The sequence below is a fragment of the Dromiciops gliroides genome, chromosome 2, assembly GCF_019393635.1.
Source record: "Dromiciops gliroides isolate mDroGli1 chromosome 2, mDroGli1.pri, whole genome shotgun sequence".
Classification (NCBI taxonomy): Eukaryota; Metazoa; Chordata; class Mammalia; order Microbiotheria; family Microbiotheriidae; genus Dromiciops; species Dromiciops gliroides.
The window spans coordinates 420,501,226-420,518,945 of record NC_057862.1 but is presented as its reverse complement, the minus strand read 5'-3'; the positions used below and the strand labels follow the sequence as shown (position 1 = coordinate 420,518,945).

At 39.5% G+C, this 17,720-nt stretch overlaps 1 protein-coding gene across 1 annotated transcript in view; it reads left to right on the top strand.

The window, feature by feature from the left end:
• Positions 1-15,248: 15,248 nt before the first annotated feature.
• Positions 15,249-17,720, top strand: part of GARNL3 (GTPase activating Rap/RanGAP domain like 3) — a 231,593-nt gene continuing 229,121 nt past the window's right edge. The window contains exon 1 of the mRNA XM_043984856.1: positions 15,249-15,439. Within this exon, the coding sequence (XP_043840791.1) occupies positions 15,381-15,439 (59 nt within the window). The 5' untranslated portion in view covers positions 15,249-15,380. The remainder of the gene's footprint in view (positions 15,440-17,720) is intronic.

Here is a 17,720-nt window from a genome sequence, read left to right as displayed (position 1 = left end):
GAAGGACACCTCATCCTACCTATCTGAGTCCAAAAGCAATTATGTCAAACCTTGGAAACACTCCCTTCTTACTTCCATCTCTCATAATCCTTGGGTTTATTCAAGGCTAAGCTCAGGTGCTCTCTCTTCAGTGAAGCCCCCCTGAACTTCCCAGTTCACAGAATCTCACAGTTGGAATTAAATTCTGTTTAAGTTAATACCTGAACAAGAATCCCCTCTATAACATGCCAAACAACTTAGTCATCTTGCCTCTGTGCGAAAGCTCCCACTGATCCAGTGATGGGGACCAGAGATGGCTCATTCTGGTTTTGGATAGCTCTAATTTTAGCAAATTTTCCTTACATCAAGCAGAAATCTGCCTCTTTGCAACTTCCAGACATTGCTCCTAGTTCTGTCCTCTAGGGCTAGCAGAACAAAATTAAATTCTTTTCCATATTACACCCCCTCAAAAGCTTGACAATAACAATCATCTTCTCCCTAAGTCTTCTATTTGTTCCAAGCTAAACATCCCTGGTTCGTTCAACTGATCCTTGTGTGGTATATTCTCTGATCCTCTCAATATCCTGATTGCACTCTGCTGCATACATTCAAACACACCAATGCCTTCCCTAAAATGTGGTATTTAGAACTGAATATAGTTCTCTATAACCAGGCAATACTTCAGATGTGGCCTGACCAGAAAGGAGTATGGAGGAATTCTTACTTCCATACATTATGCCTATTTTGATGAAATCTAAGATAGCATTAGTTGTTCTGGCTGCCATGACTCATATTGAACTTGCAGTTCACTGAAACCCCTAGATCTTTTTTTTTTTTAATAGAATCATAGTCTAGTCATTTATTTTCATTTTGTTTTTCTGAGGTTGAATTTTGTAACCTAAGTAAAGAACTTTACGTTCTTCTCTGTCAAATATTTTATTTGATGTGGTCAATCAGAAAATCAAAGGAGATGTTATGATTTAAAACTAGAAGGGACAGGGGGCGGCTAGGTGGCACAGTGGATAAAGCACCGGCCCTGGATTCAGGAGTTCCTGAGTTCAAATCCAGCCTCAGACACTTCACACTTACTGGCTGTGTGACTCTGGGCAAGTCACTTAACCCCCATTGCCCTGCAAAAAACCCCCAAAAAAACAAACAAAAAAAAACTAGAAGGGACTTTAGTGATGGTCTAGGCCCTAATTGTTAATGTTCTCTTCTCCAAATTACCTGGCATTGACCTATGTGCAATGTCTACTTTGTGGGAGGAAATGCCTCGTTCATAGTATCTGGGTAAGAGGTATGTCCTATGATTTGCTCTACCAAATGACAAGGGTCATAATTCCCTCCTATCTTTTAGATCTCTGCCCCATAGTAAGATGCTGTTTCCCCTTTAGCAAAGAAATAACATAACACATACTTATTGATCCTTGGTTACACTATTATTTAGAAATACACATTCCACAGCCAGCCATCCTGATGATGAGACATGGCCTTTGCGCTCCTGATGCCTGCTTGTCTTGACTCCCCAGTGGGAACATCTCCCAGTCCCCTTTGACGTGTGCTTTGATATTTCTATGTATCCCAATTTGTTGAGATGACACAACTTTGCCCAAAGACTGTTCCAATTGCCTCACCAAAAAAAAAGTGATCCTAGGAAATGAAATACCAACTCCATTTTTTTTTCACTTTCTGTATTTATTTATTTATTTATTTTTTAATGTATGAGGTATTTTATTTTTTCCATTACATGTAAAGATAGTTCTCAACTTTTGTTTATACATGCTTTACAATTTCAGATTTTTCTCCCTCCCACCCCTCCCTCCCCCCCTCCCCTAGACAGCAGGTAATCTGATATAGGTTATATCTATATATCTCTATACATATACATATACATATATATATACACACACACATATATATACACATAATAACATTAATCCTATTTCTGCATTAATCCTATTACAAGAGAAAGAATCAGAGCAGTGATGCAAAACCTCAAAATAGAAAGAAAAAAAAAACCAACAGCACCAAAACAAAAGAAATAATATGGTTCAATCAGCATCTATACTCCACAGTTCTTTCTTTCTTTTTTTTTTCTTGGATTTGGAGATCCTCTTCTATCATGAGTTCCCTGGAACTCTTCTGTACCATTGCATTGGTGAGAAGAATATAGTCCGTCACAGTAGGTCAACACTCAATCCAACTCCATTTTTTAAAAAAGTGAACCAACTTGAGATGCCTCCATCTCTGACATGTGGGAAATCTCCTGTCAAAGAAGTTCATTTCTAAGTCTCAGACAATTGACTCTTCAGGGAACAACCTGGCTTATTAAAACACAGTAAAGTAAAATCAATCAATAAGCATTCATTAAGTACCTATTATATACCAGGCACTGTGCTAAGCACTGAGGATCTAAAGAGAGGAAAAAGATCATGCCTGCCCTTGAAGAGCTCACAATCTAATCTCACCTTTGACATTTATTAACTATATTACTTTGAGTTGTCACTTAATTTCTCTGAATGGCACTTTCTTCAACTTTAAAGAAAATAATAAGTGTAGTACTTATTTCCCAGGTCAATTTTAAGGATTAAACTAGGACACAGCTTAACTTTTTCTTTTCCCCCAGTTTCAGGGATCCATCCCCTTTTGACAACCAGTAAAGCCTATGGACCTCCTCTCAGAATACTGTTTTAGATGCATAAAAGAAAATACATAGGATTACAAAGGAAACCAATTGCCCTGAAGTACAATTGTTAAATATTATTTTTAAAACAAGCTTACAGACCCCAGAGTAGAAGCCCCTGAGCATATAATATATGTGCATAACTTGGCAAATCTTAAAACTCTCTCAATACACACTATGATCACTCAGATGTCTTATACTGACATGACACTTGTTCTTGGATATCGCTTTTCAAGGACCAGATGAGCTTAGAAAAGAACATTTGGCCATAGACACTAAAGTAAGATTATTTTTCCCCTCCATTTTGATCATCTAGCCCTTTACACTTTTCATATGTTTTGCCATTGATGTTTGCCAGGAAACATCTCTCTGGTTATTCTTCTACAAAAATATTTTAATGGAACTTACTTGGGGCCTTGTCTTCTGATTCTTCTTTCCTCTCCCCTATCAGGCAATTTTTCTTTTTGTGCATGGCAGGCCACTGAGTATTTAATCACAAACAAATCTTCTGCTGTCAGTTCTCTTCTGGAAAAACAGCAGTCTTCCTAGGCAAGATTATTAAATAACTGTCTGGTATTGGGCTGGCATAATGGAGTTTAGAGCCAACAGTACAAAATTAATTTCTATAAAATGTCTGCTCTCCCAGAAAAGATGGAAAACAACTTTTAATATTTTGCAAAATTTTAAATTAATGCAAACCAGCTTCCTTTCATGGGGGAAGACAGTAATTACATTAGTTTTGCTTTCAGAAAGTTATAATGAGAAACAATATGCCGATTGTTTTCTAGAGCTCTTGGTCTAAAGACAGATAGATAGACAATGACAAACAGAAGGATGTAGAAAGATTAGAACCACTTTGGTCCATATAATAAGACTCATTTCTACTTTTTTTGAAGGAAAAATCAATTGCAACATGCACATATATGGTTGTAGGTATATTTCATGTACAATGTTTGTACAATGAATATAACTGAATGCATGTAGATAGCTGTCTTCTGAATTAGGAGGACCCAGGTTCAAGGTCCACTTGTGACAAAAACTGACTGTGTAACACTAGGCAAGACACTGAACCTCTCAATGCCCCTAAACAGTTATCTAAGACTATCCGTTGCAGAAAATTGGAAATATTTACATTTGTAGAGTGAGTTTGCTTATTCAGAGTTCTTTATACCAATAAAATATCATGTGGACTTTTTTTTAGTCTAATGTGTGCCAGCCATTATGCTTGGCACCAGGGATACAAAGAAAGTAAAAGAAAATAGCCTTTGCTCTCAAGGAGCTTACACTCTAATGGGGGAAACAACTATGTACAAACAAAATATATACAGGATAAATTGGAAATAATCTCAGACGGAAGGGTCTAAGATTAAGGAGGAATGTTTGTTGTTCAGTCATTTCTGACTCTTCATGACCCCATTTGGAGTTTTCTTGGCAAAGATATTGGAGTGGTTTGCCATTTCCTTTTCCAGCTCATTTTACAGATGAGGAAACTGAGGCAAACCGTATTAAATGACAGAGTCATACAGTTAGTAAGTGTCTGAAGCTAGATTCAATCTCAGGAAGATGAGTCTTCCTGACTCCAGGCCCAGCACTCTATCCACTAAACTACCTAGCTGCCCTTAAGGAGAATGAGGAAAGACATTTTTGCACAAGGTGGGACTTCAGCTAAGACTTAAAGGATACCAAGAAAGTTAGAAGGCAGAGGAAGGGATGAAGAGGGAAAGAGTTTCAGACATGATAGACAACCAGCTATGAATCACTAATTCAGGTCACAGCCTTGGCATATTTTAGTAGATTTAGAGCTGGGAGGGACTCTAAAGGTTGGCTAGTTCAACCCCCTCATTTTACAGTTGAGGAGACTCAGGCCCAGAGAATTCACCCAGGTAGCCAGTAGCAGAGTTGGCAATTAGAACTAGGTCTGATCCCATATCCAGGGCTCTTTCCTTAGCAGCCACTTCTTAAAGAGTTTCTGAGCCCCCCAAAAAACTTCATCCCTTTCAACAATTTACTGATTCATCTTTGTAAACTTAGCTAGATCAAGGTCCTTGAATGATAGAAACTAAATCCATTGCTGTTTGATACCGAAAGCTTTCCATTTTGGCAGCACCTACCAGACATTGCACCTAATATAACCTTCAAGGATTTGAGGTCCCTTCCATGCTTCATCTCCCTAGTAAGGCACCAGGAGATGACTTCACTGGATGATAGAATAGCATCAGACATAAATGAAAGAAGTCGTGGTATTATGTACCTATTGTACATTTTAAGAAAGAAATAAAAAGCCCCAAGTAGAAGGTCCAGCCATAGCATAGTTTCCATTTTTTTGTTTTACATGACAAGCCTGAATTTATACTTGTATTCTGTTTCAAATTTTTGACTGGTGTACATTTTTCACAGTAAACTCCCAGCAGCTATCAATCAGTGATAAAAGTCAGTATGATTAATGGGAAAAGTAGCAGCATAGTGCAGTGGATTGAGCACTCAGGCTAGAGTCAAGAAAACCTGGGTTCAAATACCATCTAAGTATTTATTAGCTCTGTGACTCTGAGAAATTTGCCTAACCTCTCTGTGCCTCAGCTTCTTCATCTTTAAGATGTGGGAGTTGGACCTGGTGGCCTCTGACATCCCTTCCAGTTTAAGTCTTTGATCCAAATCTAATCCTCTTTTCTCAGTCCTTATCCTTTTTGACCTCTCTACTGCCTTTGATACTGTTAACTACTCTCTCCTCCTAGATACTTTCCTGGATTTTCAGAAAACTGCCCTTTCCTGGTTCCTACTTGTCTGACTTCTCAGTTTCCTTTGCTAACTCATCATCCACATCTCATCCCCTAACTGTAGGTGTTCCTCCCAAACCCTGTCTTGGGCCCTCTCCTTTCTTTCCTGTTTCACTCTTGTTGACTTCATCAACTCCTATGGGTTTATCATGGCTTTATCACATATCTACATATCATTGTTCAGTTTTGCCTCCAAAATTCAGCCCCACATCACCAACTGCCTATTGGATATCTCTAAACTAGATGTCCCATAGGCAATTCAAATTCAACATGTCCAAAATAGAACTCATTATTGCTGCCCCCCCCCAAAAAAACCACTTTTCTAAACTTCTCCATCATTCTCCCAGCACCCCAGGTCTAAAGCCTTGGTATTACCCTCAATGCCTCATTCTTCCCCAACCCACATATCCAACCAATGAACAAATCTTGTCATTTCTATCTCAACAATATTGCTTGCATTTGACCCTTTCTCCCTCCTCACACAACCACTTCCTTGGTCCAGCACTTTATCACCTTTCAGACTATGACAATGGCCTTCTATTTGGTCTTTCTACTGCAAATACCTAAATCCACATAGCTATCAAATTACAGATCTGAGCCTTTCCCTAACTCAGTAGATGCCAATGGTTCTCTGTAGGATAAAATAGGGACTCCCTTGTTAGACTTTTAAAGCTCTTTAGAACTTATCTTTCCAGCTTCATTATATGTCATTTCCTTTCCAACATTCTACAGTCTAGTCAAACTGATCTTCTCTTTGGTCCTTCCATACATCTTTGCCTTTGTGCTGGCCATATCTTTGTCCTTGTGTTGACCATTCCCCACGCCTGGTATGCACTCCTTCCATATCTTTGCCTCAAAGAATCTCTCTCTTCTTTCAAGATATAACTCAAGTATCATTTTCTAAATGAAGCCTTTTTCTCATCCTCACAATTGTTACTGTCTCCCTAACTACATTGTATTTAACAACTGTATAGTTATTTTATATTTATTTTAAATATACTTTTATAGTCATATTTCTATAAATACATATATAGATACATAGATATATGAATATGTATAGAGATATATGTATATATAAATTAATAATATATCCCAATAATATCTACATTCCTTAAGAGTAGAGAATATTGATATGGATCAAGGGATTTGGGGATTTGGGAGGAAAGTATTTTTACTTTGCCTAATGGTAGGAGAGAGAGAGTGGAAAGGATGGATTAATTTAAAAAATATTTACTTGAAAAGTTTTTCAAAAATTTTAAAGCATTGAAAAAAAATGAAGTAAGGATTATTTTATTCTTTGTATTGCTTTGCCCTGTACCTAACAACAGTATCTCGCACACAGTAGTCCCTTAATAATTGCTTAGTGATTTTTTAATCTTGTTAAGTAGCTATCTAAAGCCAGAGGTAGCATTATTTTGTTGGAGAAACACTGGAAGCTTTTTGGGTAAGACTAAAACATAGGTTTCTTGAGAGCAAGGATGGTTTTCATTTTTTAATTGTAGCCTCAGAACTTAGCACAATGCCTGGCACAAAATAAGTTCTTAATAGATACTTGTCAGTTTGGGTTGATTAATTGATCTTTATGTTTGTATCTTCAGATTTAGATGCTTAAATGTATGTTCCTTGAATCAAATTAAACTGGATACTATCTGGGAACCAATAGTTTTTTTCTTTTTAATCTGAATTATTTATAAGGAAACAAAAAGGTCTTTCCCTTTATTTTATACTACTTTATTATAATTGTTTCCCAATTCATGCTCCTTGTCCTTCTTTTATATACATTTTCCCATTCTATACACAAATTCACACTTATTTTTTCCCCCTGGGAAAATTTCAGGCCAAGCTGAAGCATTCTTCCATTTGCAAGGGGTAGGCTCTTATCCATTCCTGTCTAACTATAATTTCTGCAAATCAAGATTTAAGTCAGTATGGATTTGTCAAATGCTCAGACTACAACATGCCACTGGATGGGAAGTCTATTGAATTAGTCCATCAATACATATATATCAGAGAGGTCTTGGAGTGATGAACAGGGCCTAAAACCAAATAGGAAGAAGAGCTAGGAACAGATCACATTTGGAACAACATTTATTGCTTTCAATGACCCTATTCTGCTCACTCTTACCAAAAAAAAAAAAAGAAAAAAATCTCTTTAGCCACCAACACTCTCCCATTCATACAACATAGCCATAAACTATGGAACACCATTCTCTTGAAAGGCTCAAAATTGCAATCAACCCAAAGACTACTGGAAAGATGCACGTTAGGGGTGCGTGTATGTGTGTGTGTGTGTGTGTGTGTGTGTGTGTGTGTGTGTGTGTGTGTTTTAAATTATGAATACTACTGTATTTAATAAATAATTGCAGGGGGCAGCTAGGTGGTGCAGTGGATAGAGCACCGGCCCTGGAGTCAGGAGTACCTGAGTTCAAATCTGGCCTCAGACACTTAACACACACTTACTAGCTGTGTGACCCTGGGCAAGTCACTTAACCCCAATTGCCTCACTAAAAAAAAAAAAGGGGGGGGGAATAAATAAATAATTGCTAAATTTAAAATAAATAAATAATTGCTATTACTGTGTTTTTATATATTAATTGCTATTGCACCAATTTTGGCAGAAATAATTTATTATTAATAAATATTATAAATACCACTTGTATAGAATTAATTGTTATTTGAGGTTTTTATGAAAGATTGTCCTCATGTCTCCCTAACTTCTCATGGTCTCAGGCCATCATGCCTATGCTGTCTTAAGAGGGAGGGCCATGCCAAGAGAGCACACCAAGCACCAGCCAAGAGAGTGAGCCGAGAGCCAAGAGCAAGCCAAGATCAAGAGAGAGCCAAGATCCAGAACCTGGTGTGGCCAAGGGTTTGATCCTCTTTTGATAGAGACAGGTCATCATACATTGGTCAAAGCTAATTGTTAGCATTATTCAATTCCATTGGTTGACATCACTTGAGTGTGGTCTACATTAAAATGAACTCTACAGATGACATCAGGGAAAGAATGTAAAGACTCTTGCTGAAGGGCAAAGTCCAGTATCTAGGTGTGGTTTGATCCCATTAATGCTTCACTGAGCTAAGCAAAAGAGTCCATCTCTATTTCCTTAGTTCCCTTGGGTTTGTCCTAAATAAGAGCTGCTGAAGTTCCTCAAGAACTGGACTTTTAGAAGTGGGGGAGTGAGGGGGCGGGGGGGGGGAAGAAAGGATTGAAACTGATCTCTGGGTCCCCCCAGGAAATCCATTATTAATAATTATTTTCTCTCTCTCTCTCTTTTTTTTTGGTTGGGTAATGAGGGCTAAGTGACTTGCCCAGGGTCACACAGCTAGTAAGTGTCAAGTGTCTGAGGGCAGATTTGAACTCAGGTACTCCTGAATCCAGGGCTGGTGCTTTATCCACTGCGCCACCTAGATGCCCCTATACTTATTTTCTCACTGGTGTAAGAGGGCTATAGCATGTTACCTGAATTTCAGGCAGTAAGTAATGTAAAAGGCAACATTAAGAATGTGTTTGACTGGAAAAGAAGATGACCTGGTGAGGTATTGAGAAGAGGCAACACATTATAATCCATGCTCCTTAAAATTCTGATTTCATATGGACTTGGATTTCAATGTATGGGATTTGGGTGGTGGTTATAACTACCTCACCTAGCTTAAACTGCTATCTCAATTTCAAACTAAGAATTGCTAAAGTCAATCCCAGGTCTAGATATAAAGTTAGAGTAAGAGTCAATAGACATTTATTAAGCACATAGTATATACTGGGCACTGTGCTAAGTGTTGGGATTAAAAAGAAATGTATGATAGTCTCTGTCCTCAAGGAGCTCACAATCTAATTGGAGAAGACAACACATAAAAAGAAGATAAAAATTTGGGATATGGGGGAAGTTACCTGGTTGGGGGAACATGATGAGGTCCTTCAAATGAGTTGGGAAATTATCTGAGGAGGTAAGAATTTCAGAGTCATTTCATCTTGTGGAATGATCAATTTCTAGTGTTTATTTAGTTCAGGAAAGCAGCCAGGTGGGACATGATGAGGTGAATTCCCTAGGTGCCCATCTCAAACTGAATACCTGAACAGAGTCCCCAGGCTCCACCTCCCACCCTTTCCAACCAGAGGGAGGGAGGGGTTTTCAGGGACAGGAGTAATAAGGGGATTTCATTCTACATCTAGTCTGTCAGCTCTGTGTTCTACACACCCATAGACTGAGTTTAATCCTAGTGAAATCTGGCTCTCTAAGAGGGGGGTTAGACACTTTCTCACACTCTCTGACTTATGCCCCCCAACCAGGAGCCTTAGGGAAAATTACTTAGACCTTAGTTTTGACTCATGTCTAGGGTTTTCCCAAAAGGAGAAGTAGAAAGGTACACATCGAAGTGTAGATCATGTATAGGACAGTTATTTATTTCCTCTACACAAAAGACTCACAAACACAAATTGACAGAAAAATTTAAAGAAGCAACAGTAGTAACATGGCTATTGTTAGATGCCCATGTAGGTTGAGGCTTAGATATCAGAACATTAAACAGTTTGTGGGACTCCTGAATAGGCATTTTATATTTTATCTTGGCTTTGTGCTATCCAACCAAATGCAGATCCTTTTCTTCTAGCAAGCCAGGCCATGGATTGGGTTCATTCCCCTGTTGCCAGTCACCTCCAGCTGAAAAACTCAGGTGCTCCTGAACTCTCAAACACATGAGGCTGACTCTAAGGCTGGATATATCTATCTTGGTTCCATTGTCCAGTCATGTACATTCAGGGAAAGAGGCACAAAGCAAAGAGGAAGGAAGGAAGGAAGGAAGAGGAAAGAAGGAAGAGGGAGGAAGAGGAGGAGGAAGGAGGAGGAGGAGGAGGAGAAGAAGAAGAAGAGGAAGAAGAAGAAGAAGAAGAAGAAGAAGAAGAAGAAGAAGAAGAAGAAGAAAACAATGACAGATGAGGACAGATGAGGACCAAAGGGCCAGGCTCTCCTCATCTACAATTCTACATGTGAACAGTTTGGCATTTCCCCCAGGATGCTAGAAAAGCAGTAGCTCTGTCTACAGAATGCCTCCAATGTAGGTCCACCCCCCACCAATACTCTATGGGATGCAACACGTGCTACATTGGCACAGGGCTTTTAGCCTGGAGAGGGTCATGGGACAAGTCAGGTCTTATGGGATATGTAGCTAGGAAGAAGAGTTTGAGAAATTTAAATCTGGGGCTAGATAGTTTTCTTTAATTCACATTTCTAATGACCTTCATCTGATATATTCTTCCCGAATTTGTTTATACTTTTAAAAAATATCTCTCTGTTTAACATAGTGTATAGTGAACAAATTGCTAAGCAGGCTCAGGGTCTAAGTAAGGTTATAAGGCTCTGGACCTCAAGTTCATGTTTAGTGATTGGGAAGTGAAGGAAATGTGAAATAAAAGTTCTTTGGTGCCAAAGGAAAAGCTCCTTTCTTTGTATCAGTTCCAAGGAAGAACTGGAGTCTCTAGGAAACTGGCTGAAGGCAAAGAGGCCAAAATCCTCAGTGAGTAAGCCAGTGCAAATATCTGTGGTCCATTATATCTAGCCTGTCCCAGATTCCAGACTGAGTTGCACATCCTATCCACAGCTACCTCAGCCTGCTCCTTGCCATTCATCTGCTACAGTTCCCTCTGAACCACCAGAATGTCGAAGACTGTCCCCTTGTTCAACTAATCCACCTGGCTTTTGCACCAGCCTTGAGAATGTGCTGTCCTAATCAGCCAGAATCACTGTATGTGACTTACTATATATCTAGTCAAGACTGAGACTTCAGACCATCCTTCATCTCAACAACTATTCACCTCCCAGCATCTCTGATATTCCTACTTCCCCACACCTCTCTTTCTACCTCTTTCTCTAGAAACAGCAACCAACCAAATCAATACTGCCATTGCTTCTGCAAAAGGCTCCTGTGACTGTACGCACCATCCTTGCAAGTTTCCACCTTTTCCAGGACCATATTCTCTTCCTGGTGCTCTTTCCCTTCTAAAGTGTAAGTTCCTTGAGGACAAAAACTCTTATTTACCTATCTGTACCCTCAGTGATGAGCATGATGCTAACTATATAATTACTGCTTTAAAATTCATTCATTCGGGCGGCTAGGTGGCACAGTGGATAAAGTACCGGCCCCGGATTCAGAAGGACCTGAGTTCAAATCCGGCCTCAGACACTTGACACTTATTAGCTGTGTGACCCTGGGCAAGTCACTTAACCCCCATTGCCCTGCAAAAAAAAACAAAAAACAAACAAAAAAAATTCATTCATTCATTCATTCAGGTGGTTGAGGAGGTACAGAAGGCTGTATAGCAGAGAACACATACTAAGTCATAGCTGTAGCCCACTTCAAAACTTGCCCAATAAGCAATCACACTAACAGTCCCTTCCCACTGCCACTCTCACCTTGTCTCTGTGTATGTATCCTTGCAGCTTTCACGGTTGACATCAATAAATAAGAGCATAATGCCCAGACAGGCCAGTATGCTTGCCTTAGTGAGAAAGCACTAGGCCTTAGCCTTCCAAATGCCATTTTTATAGGTTAAGGCCATCTTAGACTTCATTAAAAGAAGTGTGACATCCATAGCAAGGGAGGTGATAGTTCTGTTTGTCCTCTGCCCTGACCAAACCACATCTGAAGTATCTTGTAGGGTTCCTTTTGGGGGGGTTTATAAGTTTTATATTTTATTGATGTTTACTTTTCGTTGTTACATTATATTTATTTCTCAATATATTCCTCCCCTACCTGGTGAACCATCGCTTGTAATTATGATTTTAAAAGAGAAAGGGAAAAAAAAGAAAAGTTAGGCAAAACCTTCCAGACTATCAACCATAGCTGATAGAAGATACTTTTCTTAATGCAAGCTTAGTCGGTCTAATTACATATTGTTTGGTTTCATTTTATTGCCCTCTCTGTTTACATTGTTATAATTATTGAATGTATTGTTTTTCTGGTTTTCTTCATGTAAGTCTCTTCTTCTATGAATTATTTCTATTCTTACAGAGCACCACATCTTATTTAGCCATTCCTCAATTGATGAACTTCCATTGCTGGCAGGGGAGGGGGGGGTTGTGTTGCTTTAATTTTTTTTTCAAATGTCAATATTTCTTTTTCTCCCTTCCACTTCTCTATCCCCCCTCCCAACAAGAGGAAAAAGAGAAATACAAAACCTTTGTAATAAATAAGCATAGTCTAATCCACTGTTGGTGGAGTTGTGAAAAGATCCAACCATTCTGAAGAGCAATTTGGAACTATGCATAAAGGGATATAGAACTGTGCATAACCTTTGATCCAGAAATACCACTGCTAGGTTTATATCCCAAAAACATCCCCCAAAAGAGAAAAACACCTATCTGTACAAAAATATTTATAGCAGCTCTTTTTGTGGTGGCTAAGAATTGGAAATCAAAGGAATGCCCATCAATTGGGGAATGGCTAAACAAGCTGTGGTATATGATGGTGATGGAATATTATTGTGCTATAAGAAATGACAAGCAGGATGATTTCAGAAAGGCCTGGAAAGACATATATGAAATGATTTATAGTGAAGTGAGCGGAACCAAGAGAACATTGTGCAAAGTGACAGCAATATTGTTTGATGAAGAACTGTGCATCACTTGACTATTCTCAAAAATATAATGATCCTGGGGCAGCTAGGTGGCGCAGTGGATAGAGCACCGGCCCTGGAGTCAGGAGTACCTGAGTTCAAATCCGGCCTCAGACACTTAACACTTACTAGCTGTGTGACCCTGGGCAAGTTACTTAACCCCAATTGCCTCACTAAAAAAATAAATAAATAAATAATGATCCAAGACAATCCCAAAGGACTATTGATACTATCCACCTCCAAAGAAATAGCTGATATTGATGGAACAGACTGAAGCATGCTATTTTTCACTTTCTTTCATTTGTTTTCTTGTACAAAATGACTAATACATTAATGTTTTACATAATCATGCATGAATAACCCATATCTGATTGCTTACTGTCTCAGGGAAGGGGAGGGAAGGAAGGAGGGATAAAAATTGGAACCCAAAACTATAAATAAAGATGTTTATTACATTAAAACAAATAAATAGATAAATAAATAAATGGATAAATAAGCATAGTCAATCTAAAAAAAAATCCCAATGTTGGTCATGTCCAAAAATGTTTATCTCATTTTTGTTTTGTTTTGTTTTGTGAGGCAATTGGGGTTAAGTGACTTGCCTGAGGTCACACAGCTAGTAAGTGTTAAGTGTCTGAGGCTGGATTTGAACTCAGGTACTCCTGACTCCAGGGCCTGTGCTCTATCCACTGCACCACCTAGCTGCCCCCTATCTCATTTTTCATAGGGAGTCCTTCACTTATTTCCTGAGATGGGTAGTATTCTTCATCATCGGTCCTCATAACCATGCTTGTTAATTGTATTCTTTAGAGTTCTTTTCATAATTGTTCTTTTTTCTTTACATTGTTGATGTTGTTATAGTTTAAATTGTTCTCTTGATTCTACTCCCTTCACTCTGTATCAATTCATACAGGTCTTCACAGATTTCCCTGAAAGTCTCTTTCTTAATTTCTTATAGTTTTCTTATAGTCTTATATTCCATTATTTACATGCCATGTGTATAATATAGATTTAAATTTGGGGGGACAGGGTTATGAGGGTTAAGTGACTTGCCCAGGTTAACACAGCCAGCAAGTGTCAAGTGTCTGAGGCCTGATTTGAACTCAGGTCCCCCTGAATCCAGGGCCGTTGCTTTATCCACTGCACCACCTAGCTACCCCCAATATAGATTTATATACCATCATTTGTTCCAAGTCCTTTGCCACTTACAAAAGGAGTTGCTATAACTATTTTTTTATATATAGGACCTTTCCTCTTTTTAAAATTTCTTCAGAATATAGGCCCAGTAGTAATACCTTTGGGTCAAAGGACATACACAGTTTAGTAACTTTAGTATAGCTCCAAATTGCTTTCCAGAATGGTGATACCAATTCATAACTCTACCAGTATGTGTCCTGTTGGTGTTCCTCCAACAAGTTTATTTTATATTAATTTTGCCAATCTCATGGGTGTGAGTTAGAACCCAAGAGTTGCTTTAATTTTCATTTTTCTCATTATTAATGATTGACTATAAGCATTTTTATATAGCTATGGATAGCCTAGATTTCTTTCCTTTGGAACCACTTATTCAACCTGTCTAGTTCTAAGCACCAGTAGGGACATTGACAAAGGGAAGCAATATTCCAAGGAGGGCAATCAGGTTGGTGAAGAGACTTAAAAAGCATGCCTATACAAGGACTCGTTGAAAGAACGGGGAGCGTTTAGCCTCTTGAAGACAGATTCAGAGGAGATACGATCTTTCTCTAACAGTTGTGACATTTATGTCTTCTATTTTCTGGTTCCACTCTAATATGCCATTATTCCAAGTATGCTCGAAGGTCCCTTCCAGCTCTGAAATTCTCTAGTCCCTTGCTGTGACTGCCGGGATTCCAAAGTCCCTTCCAGCTCTATCATTCTGTGTTCAAAAAGCTCTAACATTCCGTGTCCGAACCAGCTTTAAAATTCTACATTCCAAGGTCCTTTCCAGCACTAACATTCAGGGATAGCAGGATTGTGCAATGGCTAGACCAACGCCCCTTCCCCTCCAGCGAACTACATGTCCCAATGTGCACTGAGCGAACAGAGCCGGGCGAAGGGGGCTAGACCATGTTGACAGGGAGCCAATTACTCATCAAACGAGGGATGAGGGGTGGCTGCCATAGGCTTCAATTGGCTGGCAAGTCGCGGGGTGGGGCCAAAGAGCGGCGGTTAGCGGCGGGGGCCTGGGCTGAGGTAGCGGACCGAGAGAGTGGAGGCACTGCGCCGCCACTGCAGGCCCTGCCCCAGCGCCCGATGGCTGCGACCCCACGAGAGCGGGGAGTTTAAGTGCTCTCTCTCCCCCCACGCAGCCCTCATGGAGGAACCAAGCGGCCTCTACCTGACGTCCACCCGCCTGCTGAGCCTCACCCAGCGGTAATGCGAGCCGGGAGGGGCGGGGCTGGGGGCGGGGCTGGTGGGGAGGGTCCGAGAGGCGGGACCAGGAGGGGCGGGGAAGAGTGAAGGGGCGGGGTTCTCCCTCCTGTCCCAGCCTACAGGACTTCCTCCCTCCCGCTCTCCCTCTTTTCTATTCTGGCGTTCTGGGCTTGCTTGTTTGCTACCCGTCCTCATTCCGTCGCCTTCATTCTGAGCTGCTCTTCTTATGCTTCTCTGCAGCCTGGGGGAGCTCTGTAGCAAGGGTTGTTAACCTGGGGTCTGTGAACTTGTGGGTGTGTTTTTCTATATAAGTATTACACTATACATGGTTTTCTTTGTAATCATATATGTTTTATTTTATGCATTTAAAGGGGTCCAGTCATGACGCAAAAAAAAGGTTAAAAACCCCGGCTCTATAGCCTTCAAACTAAAGTTCCTACTCCTTGACCTGACATTCAAAGACGTCAACAATCTAGTAAAGCCATGTTTTTCCAGCCTTGTCTCATACTCCCCTGCACACACTCGCCTACCCAACTGCACAACTTGTGTAGTTCTTAACCTGGAGTCTGTGCACTTTTTTAAAAAAGTATTTTGATAACTGGGTCGTAATCCTGTATGTTTTATTTTATGCATTTAACATTGTTCTGAGGAGTCCACAGGCTTCACCAGAATGCTAAAGGGGTCTATGACACGCAAAAAAAAAAAAAAAAGGTTAAGAATCCCTGCCCTCGAGGAACTATGAAATCTTGATTTAAATATTTAAGACTTATAATTAGAAGAAGGGTCCTTGCCCAAGGTCATACAGAACTTGGTTGAGTTGGAAGTTGAATCCCATTCCTCTGACTCCAAACCTAGCATCCTTTTCACTATGATGCACTGCCTCCTGGAACACAACCAGGGCTTTTCTGCTGCTAGCTTTTTGTTTTTGCTGCACCCTCTGCCTAGAATATATTCCATGTCCCTCTTAGTCTTTATTTTTAATTGTAAATGTATCTTATTATTTTTACATTATTACATGTAAAGATCTTTTTCAACATTTGTTTTTATAAGATTTTGAATTCCAAATTTTTCTCCCTCGCTTTCTTCCTCTCCAAGACAGAAAGCAATCTGATATAGGTTATATATGTACAATCACATTAAACATATTTCTGCATTAGTCATGTTGTGAAAAAAGAATCAGAACAAAAGGGGAAAACCTCAAAAAACAAAACAATACAAAAAAAACCCCAAAAGTAGAAACAGTATGGTTCAATCTGCATTCAGATTCCACAGTTCTTTTTTTCTGGATGTGGAGAGCATTTTCCATTATGAATCCTTTGGAATTGTCTTGGATCCTTGCATTGCTGAGAAGAGCTAAGCCTATCACAGTTGATAATTGCACAATGTTGCTGTTACTGTGTACAATATTCTCCAGGATCAGCTCACTTCACTCAGCATCAGTCCATTTAAAGTCTTCCCAGATTTTTCTGAAATCTGCCTGCTCATCATTTCTTATAGCACAATAGTATTCCATTACATTCATATACCTCAACTTGTCATCCATTCCTCAATTGATGGGCATCCTCTCGATTTCCAATTCTTTGCCACCACAAAGAGAGCTGCTAGAAATATTTTTGTACATGTGGGTCTGTCTCCCTTTTTTATTGTCTCTTTGGGATACAGACCCCCTCTTAGTCTTTTAAACTCTAATCCACATGCTACTTGCTCCTGCAAGTCTTCCCCTGTTCCCCTTAATAGGTAATGACCTTCCCCTTCAGACTTCATATAGCCCTTTATTTTGTGCTTCTATAAGGCACTTACCATGTAATGTTGTGCACTGTGGGTTATGTGTGTATCTTATTCCCTTGCAGAAGCAGCAGGGCACAGATTAGAGAGCTGGCTTTTCAACCAGGAAGATTTGGGTTCTAGAACCACTGCTGTTACATACTTTGTGACCCATGCAAGTCACCTAACCTTACAATGTTTTAGGCAACTTTCTAAGACAATAAAGTACAGAGAAGCCATCAACATGAATTGTTAGAGGAAATTTCCTTTGGAAGGAGTTCCTTGTATCATTGTAATTATAGGTGTCAGTCAATCTCTCCCTGCTAAATTGTGAGCTTCCTGAGGGCAGGGATTGTTTTTTATCTAAATTTTATATCTTCCCCCCAACAGCTAGTCACTGCTTTATACACAGTAAGTGCTTAATAATTATTTATTGAATTTCCTTACCTTTTTTTTCTTTGATAGGTAGCCCCATTGTGGTAGTGTGAAGTTGTCATGTTAATGATTATCAGCTGCT